The 26,373-nt window shown below is 39.8% G+C and overlaps 2 protein-coding genes across 2 annotated transcripts; one reads left to right on the plus strand and one right to left on the minus strand.

Moving 5' to 3' along the window:
* Positions 1-1,628: 1,628 nt before the first annotated feature.
* On the plus strand, positions 1,629-15,019 carry pls1 (plastin 1 (I isoform)). Its single transcript, XM_053499563.1, has 16 exons — positions 1,629-1,712; positions 1,812-1,920; positions 2,274-2,434; positions 2,590-2,719; positions 3,335-3,467; positions 4,093-4,174; positions 6,351-6,516; positions 7,557-7,699; positions 8,238-8,333; positions 9,043-9,241; positions 11,946-12,024; positions 12,313-12,427; positions 12,841-12,974; positions 13,161-13,284; positions 14,193-14,317; positions 14,404-15,019. The coding sequence occupies exons 2-16, from the start codon at positions 1,863-1,865 to the stop codon at positions 14,540-14,542; spliced, it is 1,884 nt and encodes a 627-aa protein (XP_053355538.1). The 5' UTR covers positions 1,629-1,712; positions 1,812-1,862; the 3' UTR covers positions 14,543-15,019.
* On the minus strand, positions 13,168-26,134 carry pcolce2a (procollagen C-endopeptidase enhancer 2a). The gene is made up of 10 exons (XM_053500695.1): positions 26,049-26,134; positions 24,809-24,917; positions 23,918-24,173; positions 23,043-23,167; positions 21,850-21,986; positions 20,657-20,823; positions 19,862-19,945; positions 19,481-19,648; positions 17,838-17,970; positions 13,168-13,242 (listed from the first exon to the last, which is right to left on the minus strand). The coding sequence occupies exons 1-9, from the start codon at positions 26,117-26,119 to the stop codon at positions 17,840-17,842; spliced, it is 1,248 nt and encodes a 415-aa protein (XP_053356670.1). The 5' UTR covers positions 26,120-26,134; the 3' UTR covers positions 13,168-13,242; positions 17,838-17,839.
* Between the last annotated feature and the right edge of the window lie 239 nt (positions 26,135-26,373).

The following is a 26,373-nucleotide window of genomic DNA, read 5'->3' on the forward strand; positions in this document are numbered from 1 at the left end:
CTTGCAAAGAAATCAATAATGCAGGTGGTAGAGATGCAAAGCCCCGTGACGGCCTCTTAAAGAAGTCAGCATGGCCTGGTGTCGGGTGTCTCCGCGTTTCTGAGTCTCATTCATTTACACTCCTTTTTTTTATGAGGAACCTCGAGGTCGGACGACTCATCATGCAATTGTCAAGATAAATATACTCTGAACATGAAGTAAGTCTGGTGACTTAGCAGGTTTGGTAAGCATATCGCTTTATAAACCATCCAGTTCTGAGCTGGCCTCGCTTTTCTTTTTCAATGACTGGGAAGTGGGTTTGGATTTCAGTTGTGCTAATTATGCTACATACAGTATATTAAGCATGACATGTGCTAGCATGGGCAATGTCGTGACCAAATGTTGTGTCTTTGGGTTTTCCAAGGAGAAATTGTTGGTTGTCGAAAGGTTGTGCTAATGTCAATTTAACAACATTATGGACAATGGGACATCGGGTTGCTTTGGAAAGTTTGAAGAATGACTTCGATGAAATGGCGCAGGAACAACGTTGACTACATGTTAATGGGAAAATGTTGAACGTATGCGTCTAACCCAATGTTGCAAAATTTACCAGAATACCAGTCATAGAAAGAAACCAATGACATCTGATGTTTATGGGTCCTTTACATATAAATAAAAACATTTATATGTTTTGTCCCAAGAGTTTTAAAATCTGAACATGCACTGGGTTGCATATGGCTGGCCTCTCTTGCAGCCGACTATGTTTTTTTTGCTTCAACGTGAACACATGTTTTACATGTCAAATCCACTGGGAAGAGGCCACTTACAAAAATATGGAAAACTCTATTCCAAACGAAGAGATTTTCAAGACCAGGACACACATGACCTCTGCATGAACTGTACATCTCGGCTGTTTTATTAACTACTAAAAAACCACAACGTATTACGGCCACATAACAACTGAGCCAAATACACACCTACAGGTGTCACATGCACGATCAATCCCACTGCATACACAGCGCTCATTATTTCGGAAATCATTTACATTTCTTTGATTTACATTTACATCATGTGGCAGGTGCTTGTGCTTTGAAGTCTCTGAAAAAAAAATTACTTACTCCGGGTTGGTACTACACAAATCAGGAAGTGCCAAAAAAAGCCCTGCTCAAGATTAGTCAGTGTTTGGAGGATTTATGAATATCCAACAATCTCCTAAAATAAAGCCAGAGCTTGAGATCATTTAATACGTTTTGATTTTGTGCGCTGGTTGTGTAATGAGTGTGTTTGCATCACTTTGTTGCTTCGAACAACACTATCATAAAAACATGTCCTACTTGTGCACACACACCTGCCATCACCAAGTACACATGCTTTTGTGTGTTTCTTCATATACACAATAACAGCCTATATTACAATTGTCTAGTCTCGGTCAATGGAACAACTGGCGATGAGACAGAAACAATGCGTTAGGGCAGCAAAAGACTGAACGGTCTGTACATCCTCAGCTGGTAGTCTGGAAAGCTCTACCTGACTCATGGGTAGGTTTTAAAAAAGTGAACTTCGAAGCAGACACGGTCAGAGAGGCCTCACCCCAAACACAATTTATTAAAGCAGAAGGTCTCCTCCCCTTCCTTACTCTTGTACAGCAGGAGCTCATCTCATTTCTCACACCGCCCGGACCTGAGGCAGGACACAAATCTACCGTAAGACAGGTGCATCTGCAGCTTGCTGAGGTTTGTAAGTCATTCTCTTTTGTCACGATCTGCATACGGTTTGGATCTTATATGCGATTTTGGGAGTAACTCCAAGTCACGCTTGTGTTCTTCCTCCAGGCCACTTGTACGCTTGAGAGAGGCTGCGGGGCAGGCGGCACGACCGGTAACATGACCCAGATCTCAGAGGAGGACCTGGCGGACCTCAGGGTCGCCTTCGACAAAATTGGTCAGTCTGTCTATGAAAGCCTGAACTATCTTTTAAAACTTAAAAAAATCTTCATGTTTGAGGCAAAATGCGATAAAGTTAAAGGAAATATTAAAATTAATGCACGTCTGTCATATTTACCATTATGTGTTGTTAAGTTCTTGAATGATATAAGAAACATCAGCGTCAGTCTTATGTCACTGTATTTTCATTTTCAGTGCAGTGATTGTAAAAGTGCCTTAAGCACTCAATCGTCGTACGTGTAAGATGACCTTTACTAAGGAGAACAGCATTTGTGTAACAAATTGGCAAATTAAAATAAATCCTTTGAAAAGACTGATTTGCTTCTCTTGCCTTTCGCTCCCTCTGCACAGACCTCGACAAGAGCGGGTTTGTCAACGACTACGAGCTGCATGACCTCTTTCAGGAGGCCAGCCTGAATTTACCAGGTTACAAGGTGCGAGAGATTGCAGAGAGGTTCATCGCCGGCGACACCAACAAGGACCAGAAGATAAGCTTTGAAGAGTTTGTGGCGGTATGAATGATCTATGTACTGTTGTCTGTTTGTGATATTAGCTGCTAACATGTTAATCCACGGCTTTGATGAAATGGAGCAGGATGCCTTCAAGGGGTATTTATGACTTTTGATCAAATATTCTTTTGTGTGTGTGTGTTTTTTTGATCCCACAGATATACCAAGACATAAAAAGTAAGGACATAAGAGAAACCTTTCGCAGGACCATCACCAGGAAGGATGGGATCTGCTCATTTGGAGGAACGTCTGGAAGCTCCAGCCAAGGAACCCAGCACTCGTATTCTGGTGGGCTAATTACTGTTGTCTAGATCATTCTGGGCTTTGTTCAGAGCTGACTTGTGTACCCAGTAAACATTTGATGCCAGAACTAAGTAACTGATGAGGGATGGAGTTTGAATAAAACAGAGGTGTGTTTTAGTTGAGTATAAGTTAGAGCAAGAAGCAGTATCGCATCCAATGATAAAATAATTTCTAGCTACATATTTGTTATTTTATTTATTTATTTATTTTCTTCACTTAGAATAAGTGATTGCGTTTAAAGATGGTTGTCTAGATGCTATTTCATACCCATGTCGGTTTTACTTAAGAATAATCAGTCTAACAGTGAATCCACATAACATACTGTACCCAGTATAACAATTGCCCTAACTTTAAGAATTAAGTCAGGGGCTGAATATAGTCCTTTCTTCTTTGGTGCACCAAATTTGATTATTTCCATTGATGTAATTGCATGCGTAGTTCTCTCAGGGTGTTCTGTCATGTGCCCGTAGCTCTGGCTGAAATTTGAGCCAGTTGCTTGGATGAAGTCCTTTTATGGTCGTTGGTTGTTCACAATTCCCATTGGTAATCTGATCCTGCTGCTTCTATTGCTTATGTCTTATCTGTAAAACTGGCCCGCAGATGAAGAGAAAGTGGCCTTCGTCAACTGGATCAATAAGGCCTTGGCAAATGACCCAGACTGCCAACACTTTATCCCCATGGACCCGAATACCGACAGTCTGTTCACATCTGTCAAGGATGGAATACTCCTCTGGTGAGATGATACCATTTTTTTTTTTTTTTTTTGGTATATCAGGGGTGTCAAACTCATTTTAGGTAACAGGCCACATTACACTTGGTCCAATGTCAAGTGGGCCAAATCAAAAAAATTGATTGGCTTGATTAAACCCAAGTGCCTTGCACGAGTAAGTACTCACTTCTACATATATCGGGTAACACACTGTAACCAAAACAGCTGCAATGAAAAGGAATCTACAGAAAAAAATATTCCATAATACTGAAGTGTACCTATATAAAAGCTTTCTGACTCTTAGGTTGCTTAGTGCTTAGCACTATCACCTCACACCTCCAGAGTTTGGGATTTGAATCTCTCATCTTCACTCTGTTTGCGTAGGTTTCCACCCACACTCCAAAGACGCACAGTGTAGAAGTTTGAGTGTACTGTATGTGCCTGTGCCCGGCAATGAGTTGCCACCCCATCGTGTGCTTTAAGTTTCCTTTACCTTTGGCTTATTGCTCTTGATTACCAAAGTCAAATAAAATTAGATCTAATTCATTTAACTGTAACATGATTTTCTTTACATGTTTGTCAAGAGATCTGTGGAGTTCGATCAGTATTTTCTCCTGATAGTTTGTATTGTCTGTTGCTTTGCTTGCAGCAAAATGGTCAACCACTCCCAGAAGGAAACGATCGACGAAAGGGTCATCAACACAAAAAAACGCAGCATGTTCAACATGACTGTAAGCACTTACTCTACGTATATGATACATCTCCCTGCAGGAAGCCTAAGATTGGTGAAACAGTTCTAACCGTGTTGTGATGGCGTTCATTTGTCAGGTTCATTTGTTTTGAAAGTTCGAATGACTTCGAGATAACGTTGAACGGATGACCACAAAGTTGCATATACAACCTCAAATGAACAATATTATATTAATTATTTGTAGCATTTAATCAGATTAACATCCATTCGCACAACATCCGAGGACATCCACAGTCCCTTAACTGTCTACCAGGGTTTAGAATTCCGATTGGTTATTGGGACGGACGCAACAGCTTCCCGCACGCAGCGTGTGTACCTCATGTCACGCATCTCTTGGTGTTGAAATGTTCCCTCTCTGTTTCATTTTCTTTCAGAAATATTACATTGAGGTGAGCTCTACAGTGAGCTCTACAGTGACCTCCCAAATTACTCTACCATGACATGGTGCTTGTACAGAGTCCGAACTGCATCACGTCCTGTTTGACGGGACAGATCTCAGACATTTTTACCCTTTCCAATACAATATTCCAAATAATTGCTGTTGTCTGGTATTTTTATACCATTCATTGTTTTATATATATACATTTACTAGCACCAGCAGCATGCCCCCTAGTGGTCCAGCAGTAAACATGCAGTGCTTTCATTGTAGACACCAGAGTTTGAATCCCACTCTGGCCACTGGTTTGATTTGGTTCATTTCTATTTATAAATTAGTTTTTTGCACAAGTGTGTTGAGAGCATTCGTTCAACGTTATCCCATCATTATGTAGAACCTAAAAATTTACATTTTCAGAAACAACCCAATACCAATTTTGTTCCATCATCTGTAACCTAAATTAAAATAATCAACATTACCCAAACAAAAGGTCCTGCTGAGACGTCTTCTATCTAGAGAGGAACTGATCACCACATGGATCATATGGTTTTAGCAGAAGGCGGTGCTAACTCTAGCCACCCCCTCTGGTATCTACAGTTAATATGCATAAGTAGTGCTTGTAAAATACCACTTCTAGAGTGTTTGGGCGCATTGTTGTTGCTAACTCCTAACTTGTTTAGTACTGTACATGAGCTTCAGCCAGTTCAGTAGTATGAGTATCACTGTTGTTGTGCCTGGAGAAGTACTTGGCCTTCTTCCCAGGCACTGCAAAGTTGTAATAATGCAGTTTTCCTGTAAAGCACTCGAGTTATGAAGGAGGACAGAATGACGGATTGTTAAATTCCAATCCAAGGGATTTGTAGTCAGCGCTCGCTGCAAATGTGCCAGCTAGCAAATTTCCCTGGAAAATTAAGATGTTCCCAGATCCCTGGCAGAATCTTTCTGTCTGTATATATATCTCTGTTCACCGGGCGACAGAGCCGTGCTGATGTACGCGAGTCACTTTGTGCCAGGACAGCAGCAAAGTAGCAAGACATACCGGGCTCGCATCCAAAATGGTCTCTCCGTGCTTGGCTGGGTCAAAGTACGACACAGCCATATTGCTGCTCTCAAATCCAGCTTTATGTGCTAAAGGCCAGTCGACACTTCATCTTTTTTTCATAAGCTTTCGATTTCGCTGTGGGTAGGTGAAGAATGAAGCAGAGCCAGGCTGATCTCCAGGCCAGGTCTCAAGGAACTCAAGGCTCTGATTGATGCCAGACGTAGACCAAAAAGAACTCAGGCTTTGTCAAGCTACAGTATATCTGGGCAGCATTCCTCAGACGTCACTTTAGACATGTAAGATGATATATCCTTGGAAAGGAGCTATACAGTATATTTGGTAGATGATTGTGTGATGAATACACACTTGAGGGTGTGCTGTTAGAACTATACTTATGCAACCTTTTTATACATTATGTCTGGCTTTTAAAGTGGAAAAATGTCAAGATTGGCCAAATAGTTTAGTCTGTTCCAACGAGCTGCTCATGGATTTTCTTAGTGGCGTCTTCCAGACCATCTGTTTAGTGGCTTCTACTGCTTTCAGGAGATTTTGTGGTGGTGATGTATATGTACAGTAGATAATGAAGAACCCATCATTTGGAGTTTTTTTCCCCCCATGACTTCTGCTTACACCATCATTTATAAAAACCGAAAAAAACAACCATAACCATGTACTTATTTTATTTTTTTATTTATTTTACATAAAGACCCAATCCTATTTGTCTTTCTTGTCTTCTAGGAGAACTTGATTCTGGCTCTTAACTCCGCCTCAGCCATCGGATGTATGGTGGTCAACATAGATGCTCAGGACATGATTGCTGGAACACCTCACCTGGTGCTCGGGCTGCTCTGGCAGATCATTAAAATCGGCCTGTTTGCTAACATCGAGCTTGCGAGCAACGAAGGTCAGACATTAACGTTATAGTCCGGTGACTATTATGGTTACTGTGACATCTATCTAGTTTGAAACCAAAGGTTAGTGGTGTAAGAAAAAAATTGAGGATATTGAAGATGCCGGTAGAAAAGAGAAGTTTAATGCAGCATAATGGTGACGAAATACATCAAGCTCTTCACATTCCTCTGTGTGAAAAGGAAAAATCTGGACTAAAGGATGTATTCTGTTCCTAAACCAAAACCTTCCCAGTCCTCATCTAAATAGGCTGGATTGGAATTTGTGTCTGAGCAGTCTATCATTTCATACAGTAGAGAAAAAAATTAAAAGCAAAAATTTGCACACCCTTTCAATTTTATAACGTTTCAATTCATAGTGGTTTGTAACAGTAAGCAAAATTGTTAATTGTTTATTACTATTCTCACTTACTCATTGTCTATACCGTTGTATCCTGAGTCACGGGGGCCCTGGATCCTATCCCACGAGGCAGGGTACACCCTGGACGAGGTGCCAATCCATCAGAGGGGGCACACACACTCACACACTATCGCCAATTTGGAAACGCCAATTAGTCTAATCTGTATGTATTTGGACTGTGGGAGGAAACCCAGCAATCACAGGGAGAACATGCAAACTCCATGCACACAGAGGCGGGAATCGAACCCCGACCCTGGTAACCAACAAGCCACTGTCAAGCCCGTTATTGTTATCTGATTCTCTACGATAAAAAAGTTTATTCTTTTAATGCTGTATAAAAAAAGTTTTATTTATACTGACATTTCTGATTTCTACCATCAAGCTCCCATTAGGTTTGCGTGTGAAAGAGTGGAAAAAAAGCATTAACATTTAGAAAACGTGCACATTGTAGTAGTGCTACTGCTCCATTTTTCTCAATACGAACTAAAACAACAAAAAAAATAGTTTTAGTGATTGACTTAATGATCCAAAAAGATTTGTTTTTAGATCATGGATTCTTTTTAACACAGAAATGGCATTTCATTGATCTCAGTGATATGTTTGTAGCTACGCTTGTAACTATGCCTGTCTGTGCAGCTCTGATCGCACTCCTTGGTGAGGGTGAAGATTTGGAGACTCTGTTGTCGTTGTCACCCGAGGAGCTGCTGCTGCGCTGGGTGAACTATCATCTCAAAGCTGCTGGAGAGAAACCAATAAAAAACTTCACAGACGACATCAAGGTAGCATCACCGTGCACTTTTCTAAAAAAAAAATGTCTTTTGGGGTTTTTGTTGGTTGTCAGAAATGTTGCGGGGATGTGAATTTGGTAATGTTACAGATGTTGGACTGATGTTGATATTGGGTCGTTTTTGATAGTTAGAATAAAAATGAAATTAAATGAAATGATGTCAGAACAACATGGACTGCTACAGTAGATGATGAGCTAATGGGGTCAGCAAAGGTCATGGCAATGTCATTACAGCTATTACGACACTCGTTACGACATTAAATATCATGACATTAAATGTTTGACTTCCTGCCTCCCATGTCGCTACATTTATTAATTATCAAGAGTTATCTTCTACAAACTGTCATGATCTTTTCTTTTCCTTCCATTAATTAGCAGGTAATTAAACATATACTGTAGTCACATAGAGCATTATACAGTATATATTACAACCGAAGCATAACACTGATGTGTGTAGCCATGCGTTAATCACAGCTCTAGTATTCGGTAAGATTTTCAGTACACGTTTTCCGTATGGGTTTCTCTTGCAGGACTCCAAGGCCTACTTCCACTTACTGAACGAGATCTCTCCCAGAGGAGACACCGACCCTGGGATCCCCATCATCATCGACATGTCTGGCTTAAACGTGAGTCCGTCTATAGCCTTTTGTAAAAAACCTACATGGCTTTCTGTACGGCAAAAAATGTAATAGAGACCTCAGAGACCAGATGAACAAAAGCAGGAATGTGCAGTGCATATTAAAGCATCGTGAAGCAAGTAGAAAAGTGAAAGTAAAGTCAAAAACAAAAAAAAAAGGAGAAAGGGGTCACATGAGGACAAGCTGAAATGGGTTCAAAGTTAAGCGGGTTAGCGAGAGATCTATAAAATCTGGCAGCCAGGTAATGAAGAAGCACTACCTCGTCTTACATTCCTCACACTCGGGTCAGTGATTAACCTGCGTGCAAGTTTTCTCCAGACTTTAAGGTGCAGCAAAGCGATGTACATGCCTTGAATAAAAAGTGCAAACATTGTCCCAAACACAATATCTCACTGAACTAGCCATCTCAGAGCCTATGCAGTACCGTGTATACAGACTTCACCTACACTAAAGTATAAACGATTCCCAGCGTCACAAGCATGTTGCGAAAATAGAATCCAGATGTAGATTTCGATCCCTAATGCATGAGCCAGCGGTGATGGAAAACTCCCTGAGACGACATAATCCAGAAACCTTGAGACACAAAGGGTGCCTGTGCTGATAAATCCTTCCAGTACACGGATCGCGGATCAGAGACGACTAATAAGTGTGGAAATGAGAATCAGATAAATCTTATTGGTGTGATTTCTGTTCGCAGGAGGTAGATGACCTAAAGAGGGCGGAGCTTATGCTGAAACAAGCGGCTCGGATCGATTGCCGTCAGTTTGTCTCGCCTCAGGACGTGGTGTCCGGGAATCAAAAGCTCAACATCGCCTACGTCGCCAACCTGTTCAACATGTACCCGGCCCTAAAAAAGCCAGGCTCCGAAAATGGCATTGACGTCAGCATGATCGAGGGTGAGTCGCAGCATGCTAACGCTAACAGCGAGACACAATCGTTCGAGGTTAACAATGACTAACCGGGCGATTTCTATACGTTCTATTCTTCACGCAGTGTAAAGCAATACATTAAACCCCCTCCTGATAGCAGGTGTGTAAATAAACCAGTTTTTTATTTTTTCATGCAACGTTCTTGAACATGACCTGTCTGTCCAGGCAGCATTTGTCACAGCATCACACAAAACTGGCTAAACAGAATTTAATGAACCTTTGCCAGTTCTTCTGTATTTCCCTGAAGTTCAATTTGCACCTAAATGAAATCAAAATGCTGAGAATAAAGGACGTTATGAGCATTATGTTTCCATTACAAATCACAGCATCTTGTGTGTTTTTCGTAATGCACGAGCTGACACAATCCGCAATACACAACACGACAGCGCGGATCGCCATGGCTTACCCCAAGGCGTAACTTGAAAAGGGTGCGTACGCCATAAAGACTGAACCATGCGCCATGAATTCAATCAAAAAGTTATAAACAGTTTTGTGCCAGATGTTGTCTTTTTTTACTCATTTAGTGCTTTTTCCCTCGAGGTGCATAACTCAACAGAGCCAATTAACGCCATGGTTTACCGTGCACACAGTACATAGAGTATGCGGAAGACACAGAAACAACCGTAATAGATCTACAAGCGGACACAATCTATATTCAGTGGGGCAAAACAGGCTGACGTACGTGGGATTTAACCTGAAATAATAATAATAATATTAATTTCTATCTTTCTAACTATTTCTACAAACTCTTTTCCCATCAGCTAATTGTACTAACGCTAGTGTGGTATAATTACAAGTATGCTAATCCCTGCATCAGTTACTCAGATTGAATTACAAATTGGTGATGCAGCAAAAGAGTTGATCATGTCTCCACTTTTCTTTTCACTCCCTCCTGCCCAGAGTTGACCCCACCCATTGTAGGTACTGTGTTAACGCGTGGTTCACTTTGCATGCTCAGGAGTGTGTTCTTCTTCTCCTCATACTGCACTAAGATTATATACTATAAAGCCAACCAAAAGTGAACAGATTGTGTTTTTACTTGGTGAGACTGAAGTGAAAGCACACAGGTACATCAGCAGATACCTTAGCCATGTCTCCTTTATTAACTCCGAAGGCCAGTCTTCCTTTATAAAGACTGACTGTCACTCAGGCCACGCACAAGTCACCTGGGCCAGCTGTGTTTATTGTGACACATACAATAGGCCACGCCTCCTAAACTACACTGATAGTTGCATAGGCTATCCCTCTTACTGTTACTGATAGTCACATACTGTAAGCCATGCCTTCTTCAGTGGGACTGACTGTAGCATAGGACATTCCTCAGTCATTGGTATTTAGTCACACAGGCCACTCCTTCATTATTGGTATTTAGTCACATAGGCCACGCCTCCTTCATGCGGTGCTATTCACCTAGCCGCTTTTTATTAGGACTGACAGTCACAAAGGCGACGCCTCCTTCATTGTGACTAATAGTCATGTATACCACTTCTCCTTCATTGGGATACCTCCTGCATTGGGACCGCCTGTCACAAAAACCACTTCTTCATTTGCTCTGATAGTTACATAGGCCACACCCCCTTCATTGGGCCTGAAAGTTACATAGGCCACTCTTTCAATGGAATTGACAGTCACAAAGGCCACTCCTCCTTCATTGGGACTAGTAGTCTCTTTCAGTGGGGCTGACTGTCACATAGGCCACACCCTTTACTGGGACTGGCACTTACATAGGCCACGCCCTTTATTCCTTCATTTCCATTGATAGTCATATAGGTCATGCCTCCATTCCTTTAATTTCTCTGATAGTTACATAGGCCACACCTCCTTCATTGGGGCCAAAATTCACATAGGCCACACCTCCTTCATTTGCACTGACAGTTAGAAAGGCCACGCCTCATTGGGAATGATAGTCACATAGGCCAACAATTATGTTGGCAATAATCGGTTTATGTTAGATTTTACTACACTTCTTACAAAAGGTCGACTTTGTACTTTGTGTTCTTCGATAAATAAGGTAAAGACAATATTATTACAAGCAGCAGCAAAAAAAAACAAAAAAAAAACATAAAAGCGGGTTGTGAATATGGAACGATGAAAGGTGTGTGAGTCTGTGTAACTGTATCTGTGTATCTGTGTGTGCAGCATTTTTTTTCCTCATATGCTGTTTACTAATTAACAACTTGCTTGGGCCGGCTGATCACATTTTATTTGAACTTTCACAGAAACAGAAAAGCAAAACCTCCGGTTCTGCACTGAGAGCACTGAGAGCACAGCTTGTCACCACCACCTACTTAACAATTCTCTCATTAAGATTCAAAAAAGATGCTAAAAAAAAAAGGAATATTGTTTATTACAGTGTATTGATGGATTGCAGGTCCACTTTTTCTGATTCATGCCTAGTCTCGGATGCCTCAGGACGTGGTTTCAGCTTGTTTCAATAAAGGAGCAAAGGACCAGTCAGTAAAGCAAAATGATGGACAGTGTAAAAGGAGTCCATTGATTACCCTTCCATTTTAGAATGAATCATTTTTACTTATGGGGTTAAAAGCATGTGAGTGTGCAGTGGTTTTTTGAGACTGAGCCTTTTTCCAAACCTTTTACTGTACAACACTGGCTGAAAACCTTGGACAAGTGTGTAATTTCTCACTCGAATGATTCCATTGCATTTCTGCAGGGGAATCCAGAGAGGACAGGACCTTAAGAAATTGGATGAACTCGCTGGGGATAAGTCCGAGAGTCAATCACTTATACAGGTAAAGCCATGGAAAAAAGGTTTGCTCTTCTGCCATGTCATTTATCGGCTAAATTTACCAAATTCTGGAAATGATGTAATCATGCATACACGTGGCAAATATCAAATAGAAATCTTCAATTCGTTTACCTTATTGTGCTTATAAGCAATTCTCATTCGCTTTATTCTGTACTGTAGCTTAGAAAGTCTTCCTGCTTGGTGTGTAATTCAGGCAGGGTTATCGGTCAGGGTTTCAGCAGCTCGTGACGACTATAAAGAAGTAAAAAGCCTCCTTGTGTTTACTTTGTAGTGACCTGGGAGACGGCCTGGTTATTCTTCAGCTTTATGAGAAAATTCAAGTGCCTGTAGACTGGAAGAAAGTAAACCGTCCACCGTATCCTGCCATCGGTTCCAAAATGAAAAAGGTGGGCACGGGTTCAATGCCATGCTGTTGAGTTTTACATCAGAGAAAACAACTTAAATAGGGAATAAAAACCTGCCATCTTTTTTTATTATTAAGCAATAATTCAATTACAAAAAAACAAAAAAACAAATCAGCAATATATATATTTTTTTTGTCCTTTTGTCTAACAAGACATTTATCACGCAACTTGGTTTAGGATTTTATAAAAAGCATGAACTTCCACAGACCACCATACTCAGCTTTGTGTACAGTAGGTGCAGTAATTTCCCAAGAGCACATCATAGACCTGTTCAGAATTCTGGCATTAAAACAAAATCGAACAAAATGCCTCTGATGTACTGTGTGTAAGTGTTGCAGTAAGTGTCCTGAATTATGGATGTCTTTCTAATGAAGCAAATCTGTCCCTGTTCCCAGCTGGAGAACTGCAATTATGCTGTGGATTTGGGCAAAATGCTGGCAAAGTTCTCACTGGTGGGCATCGGCGGTGACAACATCAACGAAGGCAATCCCAAGCCCACGCTGGCGCTGGTGTGGCAGCTCATGAGAAGGTACTGCAACATTTATAGGATGTGAAATATGTTCTCAAGTCATTATCCTTAGGATTGTGGTTGTGAAAGTTGTTACAGTAACAATTACAGCCCTGAATCTAATGAGAGATTTGATATGGTTGCATGGGCGTGATTACTTTTGACAAGGAAACAACAAATATGATATATTTTATGTGCTGCATGCAGGTACACCCTGAACGTGCTGTCCGACATTGGTGATGGAGAAAAAATCAATGACCAGATCATAGTTGACTGGGTGAACACGACGCTGAAAAACAATGAAAAAACATCGACCATCAGTAACTTTAAGGTAATACCTTACAGTATATATATATATATATATATATATATATACACTAACAATTGTCTTCTATTGTAACTTTCAAACTGCTGGATGTCAAACCAAAGAAGGTTTTAAGGAGTTGGACGGACGCTAGCGAAGCTGGTATTTGTATTTATTAGGCAGGCTTTTTTTAAACCCAAAAACTTGGCCTGCAATTCCCCTGGGAACCACCCATTAGTACTTTTTCAAAGGAATGATCAACAGTGCTTCCAAAATTTCCATTTTTCCCATTTTGACTATAGTCATACCTCCCTCAACACCATAATAAAAATGTTCAGCTGGGTCTTCTCAGCATTATGAGGAACATTTGTAAGCATGATTTTTAATTTATGAAGAAAGCTCGCTCGTAGAAATTCAGTGGGTTCTGTCCAATTGAGAAACGAAACATATGACGTCAATCCAAAACAAGTTACCCCTTTGAAACTAATCAATATCACCAATTCTCCTATAGTTTTACACACACAGCTACATGCCTTATGTCAAAACATTCAGTCAGGTCTTCTGGAGAAGATTCCACAAAATGGAGAAGATTGGACAAATCGTTTGGGAGTTAGGAATGTTTGTTTGGGACCTGACGCAAAACCAATTTATTTATAAGAATGCATTGACTGCTCAGTGTAAAGGTTTGTCCCAAGGAAAACGTGTTGGCTGAGAATAAGTTGTTTTCACCGTTTTGCATTAAATTGCCAACATTTAAGGCCCACAATTAAGGCCAAATCATAAAAAGCATTAAGGTGGTTGTTTAGGGGATCTGCAGCCATTTGCACCAGTTGAATTTAAGCCACGACAGAGCTTCAGTCCTTTCAGAACCAACACTGCTCTGTAGGGGGCAAATCTGCACATGGGTTTGTAATGGAAGTATCTTCTACCTTTAGGACAAATCGATCAGCAGCAGCATCCCAGTGCTCGATCTGATTGATACGATTGCTCCTGGATCCATCAGAACTGACTTGGTGAAGACGGGAGACTTGAGTCCTGAAGACATGCTCAACAACGCAAAGTGAGCCACTCTTTAATCGTTCCATTTAATCTTGTTTCTCTAACACAAAATATCACAAAAATTTTTTTTCTTCCGTTTGTTTTCAGGTATGCCATCTCAATGGCACGAAAGATCGGTGCCAAAGTGTATGCGCTGCCCGAAGACCTGATGGAGGTCAACCCTAAGATGGTCATGACCGTGTTCGCCTGTTTGATGGGAAAAAGTCTGAACAAAGTGAAGGCCTGATTAGAAGTTATAAGTTGTCCAGAGGATATCAATTTGACGGTATTCCTGTGTTCGAAACAATGTCGCATAAGAAGTAATACACGTTTCTGGGTGAAGAGCAAACCTACGTAGAAATGCAGTAGGTTCTAATTTTTTAAAGAGGTGGAGTTGGGAGCTTCGCGGCTAAGAATCGTTCATCACTGTCATCACCTGCTGTTTTTCAGTTCATGCACTTTCCGAGCCTCACCAAGAAAAAGTCAAACCTTTATTGACCGGCATTTCATACTTCACTTTTCATTTAAAATTATCTTTATTTTATTGATTTTTTTTTTAATTCGTTTGATTTGTAGGTAGCAATTTAATTTCTAGAACAAAGAGTTGTTGACTGATTGGTTTATTTTGCTAGCAAGGTATTTTGTGTTACTGTATCAAACTGTCTCGATATGTTCATAAACTTGCTTCTGGTGACTTATTAAACTTATTTCCAAACAAAGTCAATTTCTGACTAGCTATTTATTTCGATATGAAAGGTCAGATATTGGTAATAAATATCCAAGTTCTAGAAAAACTATGCCATAGTATTGATTGGTATTGATGGCATTGAAAGTATTATTGTTTTCCTAAACCAGAAGTCCAGCTACATAAAATAAAAAAGGGGGAACATTAACACATTCATAGACACTCATGCACGAGTGATAGTACCATGCCTAAGAACACTTCCTGGCTGACCAGCGTACACATTATTATTATAGTTCTGTACCCGAGTACACTGTGCCTTCCGATACAGCAGGTGGCAGTAGGCACCAAGTTGTTTTGCAAGCTGACCAGCAAACACAAAATGAAGAAGAGAACAAGGAAGTACATTTTCATGCTATCCATGAAACCTTACTGATATTTCATAAAGGAATGTCAATAGCTCACAGGGATTTCAGAGGAGCCAGATACTTCTGGTGGTGTCACATTCTAAACAGTGTACCATGTTTAGGTACGGTTGGCTTTCATATTTAATTTGACCCATTTCAAGTGAGCTCAAGCACAGTCCATCGCAGGGCACACACACAAACACATGCACGCTCATCCACACACTTTGGGAATGCAAAAGCAATTAGCCCAATCTGCATGTCTTTGGATTGTTGGAGGAAACCAGAGAACCTGGAGGAAACCCACCAATGGAAACCATACAAACTCAGGCAGGAATCAAACCCAGACCTTGGAGGTACGAGGCCACAGTGCTTACCACTACGCCACTGTACCGCCTCTATTGAAATTTTGCGGTCAAGTGTGCTCCTGTCTGGGCCTGAGTCTGTATTGTGAAAGCACCTTTTGAGTCCATTGAGGTGTAAAGCTTCAACATACAAAGGCATTCTAAACAATTGTTCTATTGCCAATTCATGGAGGTTTAGCATGACACGGTCAATTGTACACATCAAATTATCATCGCATGCATTAGTTGATGGTGCGAGACTGATGCACAGATCGAGGCATGTTGTGGATCTGAAGCAAATACTGAAGACAAAGCTTTCTGTTTGGGAACCGACTTAATAAATAAATGTAGTTAATAAGTCAGCTGTTAGGATTGCTGGGCTTCCTCTCTATGAAAGGTTAAAGAGCTTGACAATCCAGCTGAACCTTATAGCCGAGACTTGAGAAAAGCCAGTCGGACTTGAGAGAAGCCAGTCGCGTCGCCGCTCCCCCCATGAATGAATGAATGAACCACTGCCAGATAGCCACCACATGGGATTATGTCCAGGTTGGACCAATGTTCCAGGTCTGAACCTGTCATTTTGGTAATAGAGAGACAGCATCATTACCTAATAATGAATCAAAAAGTACATTTAACCTTAAAGTCATTACGTCCACATCTTCCAATCTTTAAGGAAATGGATCGTAAAGAGTAACAGAGGGAAAGATAGGGGAAAAAAACACATTCCAGTCTGCTAATGTTACATGACACTCTTCAAGTCTATCGGGAATCCAGTCAGTCTCCGAGAGGTGAAAGTGCTGAGAGAAAAAAGATGTTTTCGGGTTGACTTTTGAAAGAACCCAGTCGCCAGGGAATGCATGTAGATTAGGATATTATTCTAATCGGGATCGTTTTCCGGCGTTTAGAAACGGACGATAAAGAACAGATTCTCATTCCGACATGGCAGCGAGCTTCTGGGAGTCTGGAGGTACGGTCCACGCTGTGGTGCTGCTGGAGTCTGGAAGAAATTAGGACTCAATTCAGTCCAGCAGTGAACGTGTCTGTGTGTGTGTAAGGGGGTGGACCGTCAGCGTTTGTGCTTGATCTACTGTAGTATAAACGTTTCGAATACTGTTTTGCATAGAAAAGCATTGTGGTGGTAGAAATCATCAACTAGAACGAGTTATGTTCTAGACAGTTTACATACCTGCAGAGTTTCCTGATTGATTCCAGACCTTACAGTTATAAGATAATGATGTGACGTTAATGGGTTTGGTCCAGGTGCTGAATAAAGCGCGGACTTCTTTGTCACTTAGTAATTTGGCCCAAAGTGAAAAATAGTCTAGACATGCAGCGGAAGGAAAGACACCATATGCTACAGACTGCGTTCTTGGGAATCCTTTGGGAACCCGGCTGTAGATCGTTTCCAAAACTCAATATCATTGGGAAGCTAGATAAGCAAGATAAGCACGCCCACTTACAATGCAGTCTAATTATTCTCTAAGCTTTTAGATTTATTTTTTTCTGTCGTTCCTTACTTTTCTTTGTCAAAAGTAATCCTTTATCTCTGCCACAGGAGTCAGTTTTCCACTAGTGAGCCTTTGGCATTACATTTGCATGTATTTATTTTGTGAGATCCTTTTATGCAAATGGCCCAGGATACAGTTTGGGTGTTCATCAGTTTGCTTGTGGTCACTGGCGTGAGGAAAGAAGAAACTTCAGGTAATCCTGACAGTCGACTGCCTTCTTGTGCAAAAAATAAATAAATCACGGAAACGTTTTATTGTTTTTTTTTAACTTGATACTCAAAACATACAGTATGTCCTAATGATCACGTGTACATGTTTGATGTTACGTTCAGGTTGTTCAGGAATAAATTACAGTACTGTCCTCCTAACGACACCAAACAGAACAGTTTAACAGCACATATAAATAAAACTAAATAAATTAATACTACTGAGTAAGTGTAGCCTGTAACTGTGACTGTAAACAGACCACTAATGGACCGTTATTATGAGAGAGTTATTAGGACTCTCTTAAAATGAATGATTACATTACGGGAAATACTGTACAGTACGTTCTCGATACAGATCCAGAGGTTGGCCTGACGAGACACCAAATCCAACGTGTTACCGTCAGCACCGCACGTTGTTCAGCACGGCCAGATCCTTCTGCTTCTTAGTCTTGAAGGCCATGACAAAGTTCTGAGGCAAAACCACGCCCTGTCCCTGCTCGTCCACGTGACCCATGACGATGTAGTTCAGACCTCGAGACAGAAACAATGTTAATCTTTTACATTGTGATAAAGTTTTGAAAGGTACCAGCTTGTATATGCACACAAGAGGGTGAGTCAAAAATTATCCTCATTCCCTTACACTTTCCGTTCCTGCCGTTCCGACTCGCAGCTCTCTAAAACATTTTCTAATCAGGGAATTATAAGAGCTTGTCTGCAGATGGACAAAGTGTATCGAACAGCGAGGAGATTATGTCGAAGATGATATAGTTGTCTTTACTGAAAGTGAATTACAGTAAATTCCACAGCCAGAGTGCAGAAAATTTTTGACTCACCCTCATACTCATATGTATGTATAAAAAATTAAAGCCTCTTGAATGAAACCGGCATGCCGTGCTGTGATTATGGGAAGCCATTGGGATCAAACTTGGTCATATGATCATTTTTTGTAAAAAATAAAAAGTAATGTGTAAATATATTTAGATTGATCACACACACACACACACTTACACGCACACACACACATATATATATAGTGATCTCAATTCATTATTCTTCTGTTGGAAAAAAACAACAGTGGAGAAAAAAAATCATTTGATTCCCTAGTTGGAGAAAAAAAATTCTAATCTTAGACCAAATTCCACTCTGCCAGCTTGAGAACTTTTTGTTTCTTCCCGTCTTTAAACTAAACTTTTAAATTCTTCTCTTTGCCACACTTGCTAAGCCAAATAAATAAATTGAACGGCCTTGCACAACATTCCAGTGGTAATAATAACTGCTGGCTATGACACACACACACACACACACACACTACAAACACTTTTGGTCGTTAGGCTGCACAACATGATGCCACAAACAGTTTAAAATATATATATTTTTACCGAGGAAGACTGTATGCCTAAATATCCCCGAGTTTTTAAACAGACAGTTTTATAAGCGATGTGTTTAAACAGATAAGATAAGAAGGACACTTTCATGTCTAGTGTAAGTGCGAAGAATTCCGAGGTGTCATCTTCAATCAGTGTGTTACGGACGTAAAGGATGTGCTCGAGGACGTTGAAAATGATCGCCGCAAAATAATGAATAATTAAACTCTCTCGCAGGTCCGACAGGCAGCAAGAACGAGCTGATTTGCATGCGGTTGCTAGGAAACTGCCGCGAAAAACACCAACGCGACTATCCCGGCGTCGCATCATGAGCCCCGCTCGGGCTAGCTGCTCGCGCGTTGCGCGCCGTTGCATCATTTTGGGTTTCGGTGTAAACAGGCAAGCTTCCCTGCCTGAGTTTTTCTCCTCTATAATTTAACCGATTTGGTCGAGTGACGAGCTGCCAGGTTTTCTTTACGGGAACAGGAGCGGAGAGTTCTCCTGTGACTATTCGGGGATAATGAGGGAACTCGTCGTGTGCGGTTTGGAACGATCGACGAGCTGAAAGGCGAGCTGATGTAGACGTAGAAACGCACAATTTGTCCACAATTTTGGATCGCCCGTGCGAAAACGCTAACTAGTAGCGGCAGCGCCTCCGCGCGCCTCAATCCACTCACCTCTCCTGACCAAAGGGCACTTCTTACACAAGATCACCACTGTAGTGCTCATGCTCTTCCCCGCCTGCTGGATGGACAGGTTTCCTTCCTTGTACACATTGCCGATGGAGAAGGTAGCGAGCACGCTGTGTTCCCTCATGGCAGCCGAGACGAGCGTTCCTGTCAGCACTGTGATGAGACGACAACAGAATGTCAACTCGGCGGTAAATGTGCTGGTGGACGTGGGGTTTATGCAATAAAACATCTCCATCAGAGATCTCCATCAAGCACGTGCAGTGATCGTTCCAAACATGAAAGTACAGAGTGAAATATGTGGCGTGATGAAAAAAAATCTCGAATTTGATATGCGTGAAGGTTTAGACAATTTATTTATTTTTTTACCAAAGTTGCTTAAGCAGTAATGACTTTCGATTGTTCCGCTCCTCTTGCACTTCTGCTTGCAGAGAGCTTCAGAATACACCAGTGCTGTGGGAGTGAGAAGAAATCATTATCGCCACACTGGAGGAAACAGCAGTACAATTTCACAGCGCTGGTTATAAAAGTGTGAGGATGCACAGGGTACGGGAGGTGCCAGAAAAAAATATCCTGTTTGACCGAGCTCGGAGATTCCACATGCGCAAATCGTCAAAGCCCGGTCCAATTATACTGTTGTCGAATTCTCGATTCTGATTGGTCAGAAGATGTTCATGCATTTTCTATGACGGTGTATGTTTTGAATGGAAGCATTGATGGAAGGAGTCACCAGCGTCGGTACTTTTTCTTTCACAAATGTCCCGTAAAAATGTAACTAGAAATGAAGAAAAAAATAAGTATGCTGTATCTTGTATCACTCCTCGTCTATTCCGCTTATTCGGAGCCTATGCCAGGGGAACTGGGGCACGAGGTGGGGGTGGCAATCCAGCGCAGGGCCACAGTGCTAACAAAGACATTTTTAATGACCCCATGGCACAATATTATAGTCAATGATCAATGATGAACATTTTCCTAGCTGTTATCATAAACTATCACTCAAAACCTTCTGAACAGCGAGGATCGAGCACTCAGTAGTGCCGTGTTGTAGAAACAGGTGTTACCAGGTGTAGCATTAGCTTAGCTACCGTACGTTACTGAGATCATACTGTAGTTCTAACTCCGTGCAGTAAAGTTAAAAACGGTAAAGAAGGTAAAAAGACAAACCTACGGGCGCTGCAGTGGTGGGAGAGGCTGCAGTAACGGGGACGAGGGAGCCCGTGATGGTGGAGTTCTTCGGCTTGAACGCGTAATGGCAGATGAAGCCGTCGGCGGTGAGGCTCAGATCAGACACGAACTGGACGAAGAGGTGACTGCCGTCAGAGTAGATCGGCCTGAACATGGACACGACACGACACAAACGCCTTTAGACACAAGAACATACTGGGAAAAATAATGAGGACGTGGGATAAGGGTGAGGGTTTTTACTGACTCCTCATCAAAACAGGTAAAAATAGGATTTAAAACGGAAATGTCTAGAGTTAATAAAGCAAAAAGCCTTTTTTTAAAAAGCATTAAGCCTAAAAATTAACACACAAAAATTGTAAACAAAAACTTTGTATTTAATCATTAAAATTGTATATATAAAATATCAAATTTATTTACAATAAATGCATTTATTTACAATTTATTTACAATAAATTACAAAATATATAAAATTTATTTACAATAAATGTTAACTTAAAATGTTAAATTACAAAACATTTACTGCAAAAAAATAACTGCAAATTATTCTTTCAAAAATCTAACTCTAAATCTAACTCTTTAAAATTAATCCAAAATCCAACAAATTTAAATAAATTATTTTTTTTTATTTAATCTTTACAATTACAAACAAATCAATAAATGCATTTTTTAACAGAATTGAAGAAACTAACAAACTAAAACTTTGCAATTACACACTAAATGTTAAAAATTACTTTAAAACATCAATGTTTAAACAAGCAGAAATGTTGGAATTGATCATTAAACTACAAAAATATCTAATTAATTTAATTTAATCTAAAAATTACAAAAAAAGATTTACATTTAAAAATATTTCTCTAATTTATTGCTCATAAAAAACTTTGTTAAAAAATTTAATTTAAGTGATATTTTATATTGTTATTGTGTATTATGAATCACATTAAAATTAAACAAATGTGTTATTGTTTATAGCCGTGTTTTAAAGCAACACTGCTGTATTCTTAGGAGTATTCTGTATTTCCCAACTTTTCTATCTGGTGATTGCTATCACACTTCTACTGTATGGAGAAGAGAGGATCTGGTGGTGATGTACAGTAAGGGAGATGTTTGCGTAGTGATATGGAGAGTCTGGGAAACTGACCACAGCACCAGAACAGCAGAGATGTGGATCTTACGCAGGAGGGCTGTCGCCGCAGAACTTCCCGATCCTGCTCCCGTCGCTCGTTTCCACGCCGTTGTAAACGACCATGTGATCGTAGCGGCAGTAGTTATCTCTCTCCACGTCGAACTTCTCGAACTTCAGTTCTACTATCTGGAATTAAAACATGGTCATTCATCCCAAAACTTTTTTCACTCTTTAAACACTTTTTTTATTACCATCATCAATTAGGGCGGGGTGATATTGTGATATAAAAGCTTTAGTTTTTAAACAATAATTGTTCTATTAAAGTGTTAAAATCTTCCCTTTTTTAGCAGTAAAAACAAATTTTCCTGTTTTTTAGCAGTAAATATGTTTGTATATTTTTTAAATATGTTGAAAATAATAATTTTAAAAGGAATTAAATGAAATGTTAGGATTTATCAAACTGTAAAAATGTCTTTAAGAATTGTGATGTGTTAATTTTAAAGAAGCAGAAATGCTGCAGTCAAGCCTTAAGAGTACAAATAAAGAGAATTTATGACAAAATAAAGAACAATTAAAATGGGCAAAAATTAGGATAAAATGACATTGACAAAATAAAGTTAAAAGAAAATTTACAACTAAAATAGTAAAAAAAATCCAGATTTAAAAAACTGTTAAATTTTTTTTATTTAAATGATTAAAAGTTGCTATAATTAAATGAGAAAAATATATTAATATATTTTAATTCTTATATAAAATTAAAGCAGCAGGCGGTGCAGTTTTTTCTTTAAAATTACAAAAAAGATTTACATAAAATCTTCAATAGAAAATTAATTAACCCTTAAAATTACTAAATATTAAATTAAACTGAAAAAAATTAAGCAGCAGAAATGTTGTAATTAATCACCAGAACATTATGCATTAAAAAAAAATTACAAAGAAATGTATTGAAAGAAGTACAAATAGTTCAATTAATCAATAAAATGGTAACATTTATACATTTTAAGGATTCTGTTTCAAAACTCATGGTTACTGTATAGCACAAACAGTGTTACCAATAAACAAATGTGTTTAGCCATAATTTTAACACAACTTTATTCTTGGCAGTTAGTTACCGAACTTTTAAATCGCGACACATACAGTGATTTTATTGTCATAGAAATGTTTTCATTGTGAGACTTTGATCAACCTTTAGGTAGTATAAACATAGTATAAACATACACATACAGTAAGTATTCCACTCACATGGTGCTCAGGTGCTACAATATGCCATGAGCATGTCACCCCTGGAGGGTAGTCTCTCTCCGGCCAGTTTGGGGTCATGAAGGTTCCTGAGGGTTTGTCCAGGAGTCCGCCGCAGTACCGCTCCCCTAGCACGAGCGACAGCAACACAGACACTGAGCACACACTCGCTCATGACCTTTTAAAGCCTTGGCCATTTTCAGTGCTGGAAAATATATCAAACCAAATGAAGACCATCGGACAATCTAATGCAGCGGTACTAAGGCCCTGTAACACACACTTTCACTTTGCAGCACAGCTCGGTGCTGAGAGGCAGCCGGGGAAAATTAGAGGTTACAGTACGTGAAGAGAGCGGCTGTGGACACGAGCAGGCTTTCCACAATATCATACTTTTCATCTTTCCACAAAATGAGCTCGGAGACAGCGCGAGAGAGAGAGAGAGAGAGAGGAGAGAGAGAGAGAGCCAGGCCTCGTTCTATATTTAACCACGTAGGGATGGAGGTTCATAAAGAAATCCGCCGCAAGTACAATTTTCTGCATATTACAGAGTGCACACAGCACACGGCAGCAGCCAGAGCACTGAATCGCTTGGTTAGGAAAACCAATATCGCTAACGTCTCATTTTTAAATATACTGTGTGTGTATGTATATATATATATATATATATATATATATATTTATTTTTTTTTTAAATATAAGAAATTATGTTCCAGGCTATTTCTGTCCTGTCTTAATTTTCAATCGTTCTTACGTTAAGCACTTGGTGTATAAAATTTCTCCTGGAAATAAATTTACTTGCCTTGAATGCTGTGACTCTTTCATTCCTATAGTATAAAACGTTACTGTACATTTGCTGATGGTACAGTAGCTCTTATTACCCCTGGCGTTTGGCCGAACAGCAACGTATCCGGCCAGGAAGCCGCTCCCGGCCGTGTTGGCGTCTGAAACCATCACTACTTGCATCCTGTTGTGGCTGGAGATCAGCGCTCCCGGCCGTGCTGTGCCACAGAAGCGCCCGAGCCGCTGGCTGTTCACGAATCCGTCGTAAACGTCCACGTAGTCGTAGCGGCAAAGCCCGTCGTTTTCCAGGTCGAGGGAACGGAAGGTAAGGGACACCACTTTGCCGTGAGGCACCTGTAGTTGGGGGGGCGAGTAGAAATGGGAGAGCAAAACAGAAAATCTGTAGATTTTTCTTAACATTTTTCTAACATTGTTGCTTTAGCTGGCCCCGCCCACTTTGCTACTTTTCCGCCAGTCTAGCTACCTCGAAGTTTTTCTGTATTGAATGTACGATCTTTTCTGTAAAATACCTTTCACTTGGAGCTTTCCTTGTTTGAATGATGTGACTATCCACAAAGTGAGCTTTTTGCAAAAAAAAACAAAAAAAAAACAAATAAGTAACCTAAAAATGATCTTAACGCAAAATATACCAAATCGTATAAATAATAAACAACTGGAAGCATAAACACGTTGTTTTAGCTGCTATTTTATTAGCCATAGTGTTTACACATCTGCACGATTTGCTGATCGGGAAACGCTTTCTTAGATGATTTAAACCCATCGCTGATGGATGACAGCGCCCTCTCCTGGTCAGCATTTATTCAACCGCCATATTCTTGACCTTTTCACGCAACTCACATTAAGAATATTCAGAAAACGTTGTGTGTGTGTGTGTGTGTGTGTGTGTATGTGTGTGTGTGCCTGATTTCTGACCCAGAAAACCACCTAGCTATTTAAACCTAGCTTATTTACAACTCCATGACGCTTACCGTGATTTTCCACACACATTTGGTGTTAGGAGGGTAAACCCCGGGGTAGCCCTGACTCCCGATGAGTCCTGAAGTTCCAGTAACGTTCCCACCGCATGTAAACACCGGCCTACGAGAAATAAGACGTTAAACGGAATGTTTTGCTAGCTACCTAAAGAGCAAAAATTCCTGCTGGATTATTATATTAGCAGTAATGGAGTGAAAAAAAGTTTTAGTTCTTGAGACGGTCTATAAAGATTACGAGGTGAATATCACTAAGGGAAGTTTATCTTTTTAGTTTCATGTTTTCCATTTAAAACTGAATTATTTATATATTAATTTTATAAATAATGTTATTTGTTAATCAGGAATGCTTCTTTACAGAAATCAAAAGTAACAGTTTATTTTCCTGTGGCTTAATGGTTTCCATTAAACACTTCCCTAATGGTTTTAAAGGTATAGTAGTAAATGACATCACATTTACTGTATCAACAAGAAATGTTATATGTTACAATTTCTTTGTGTGTAACTTTATAAAAATTATTACTTACACATATTAATATTGCAGAAGGCCATCAAATCTGTTAAATTAATTGGTAAAATTACTGAACAATTAAAAAGAAATATTACTTGTTTTCCATAAAAAATAATATCACAATTAAAGTGGTTCTGATTCAGGTTCTGGTTCTGACCTGTAACTCATTTTTAAGAAGCGTATTTACGTCTCCTTTGTAAAATAAATAAATAAATTGTACATTAATCTTAACAAATAAATAAAATAGATTTAATGGACGTTTATGATATTAACATTTGTAAGTAATAATATTCTTGTATGTTACATAACGTACAGCATTTATGTTTGATAGGTAGATAGAATGTGATTCCATTAACTACTGTACCATTAAAACCATTAGGCAAGTGTTTCATGGCAACCATTAAGCCACAGGAAGGTGAACTGTAACTTTAGATTTTTATAAAGAAGCATTCCTGATTAATAAATAATATGAATTCTTCGAAAACACAAATTTAATGTTAATTCGACAAAACAATATTCGCTCAAGTTTGTATAATAAATAAACAATATTTATATTTAATAAAGAAAGTTCAGACTGGACCGAGCCTTGGGAAATTATGGATATATAACTTTAACTAAGTTTGGCTTTATTATATAAAAACTAAACACACAACAAGTTTAAGGTTTATTAAACAACCAGCCATTTAAAAATGTAAAGAAAATAAATAAATAAATAAAATAACTTACCTTCTTTGTCTTTCACTAAACACCAAGTCACAAACTAACAGAACCCACACACTCCACGTTACAGTCCACATCTCGAGCTCGGAGTGAACATGATGTTGGCCGTGTCCCAAATCACGCCCTACACTCCTTCCTGCACACACTCGCACGCCTGTGTCACATGACTGTCTCTACACCATTCACAGCGTTCAGACAGTGACCAGTAATAACTCAGCTGCACTATACCTCCCTTATGGTGCGGTTTGGGACACGGCCGGCTGCAGGGTTATTTATTTTTCCTTTCCAGTCTGACCGCAGAGGATGAATGAGCCGTTTGTTCCAGTGAAGG

Source organism: Clarias gariepinus, chromosome 1 (assembly GCF_024256425.1).
Source record: "Clarias gariepinus isolate MV-2021 ecotype Netherlands chromosome 1, CGAR_prim_01v2, whole genome shotgun sequence".
Lineage (NCBI taxonomy): Eukaryota > Metazoa > Chordata > Actinopteri > Siluriformes > Clariidae > Clarias > Clarias gariepinus.

What these genes read in the sequence shown, in the direction of transcription:
- pls1 (XM_053499563.1), top strand. Translation starts at nt 1,863, where the DNA reads ATGACCCAGATCTCAGAGGAGGACCTGGCGGACCTCAGGGTCGCCTTC. An exon ending in GGTCGCCTTCGACAAAATTG is followed by an intron (nt 1,921 to 2,273) that starts GTCAGTCTGTCT and finishes CCCTCTGCACAG; the next exon opens with ACCTCGACAAGAGCGGGTTT. An exon ending in GCTTTGAAGAGTTTGTGGCG is followed by an intron (nt 2,435 to 2,589) that starts GTATGAATGATC and finishes TTGATCCCACAG; the next exon opens with ATATACCAAGACATAAAAAG.
- pcolce2a (XM_053500695.1), bottom strand. Translation starts at nt 26,119, where the DNA reads ATGTGGACTGTAACGTGGAGTGTGTGGGTTCTGTTAGTTTGTGACTTG. An exon ending in TTGTAGCACCTGAGCACCAT is followed by an intron (nt 21,987 to 23,042) that starts GTGAGTGGAATA and finishes TTTTAATTCCAG; the next exon opens with ATAGTAGAACTGAAGTTCGA. An exon ending in GTGCCCTTTGGTCAGGAGAG is followed by an intron (nt 17,971 to 19,480) that starts GTGAGTGGATTG and finishes TTCTGTCTCGAG; the next exon opens with GTCTGAACTACATCGTCATG.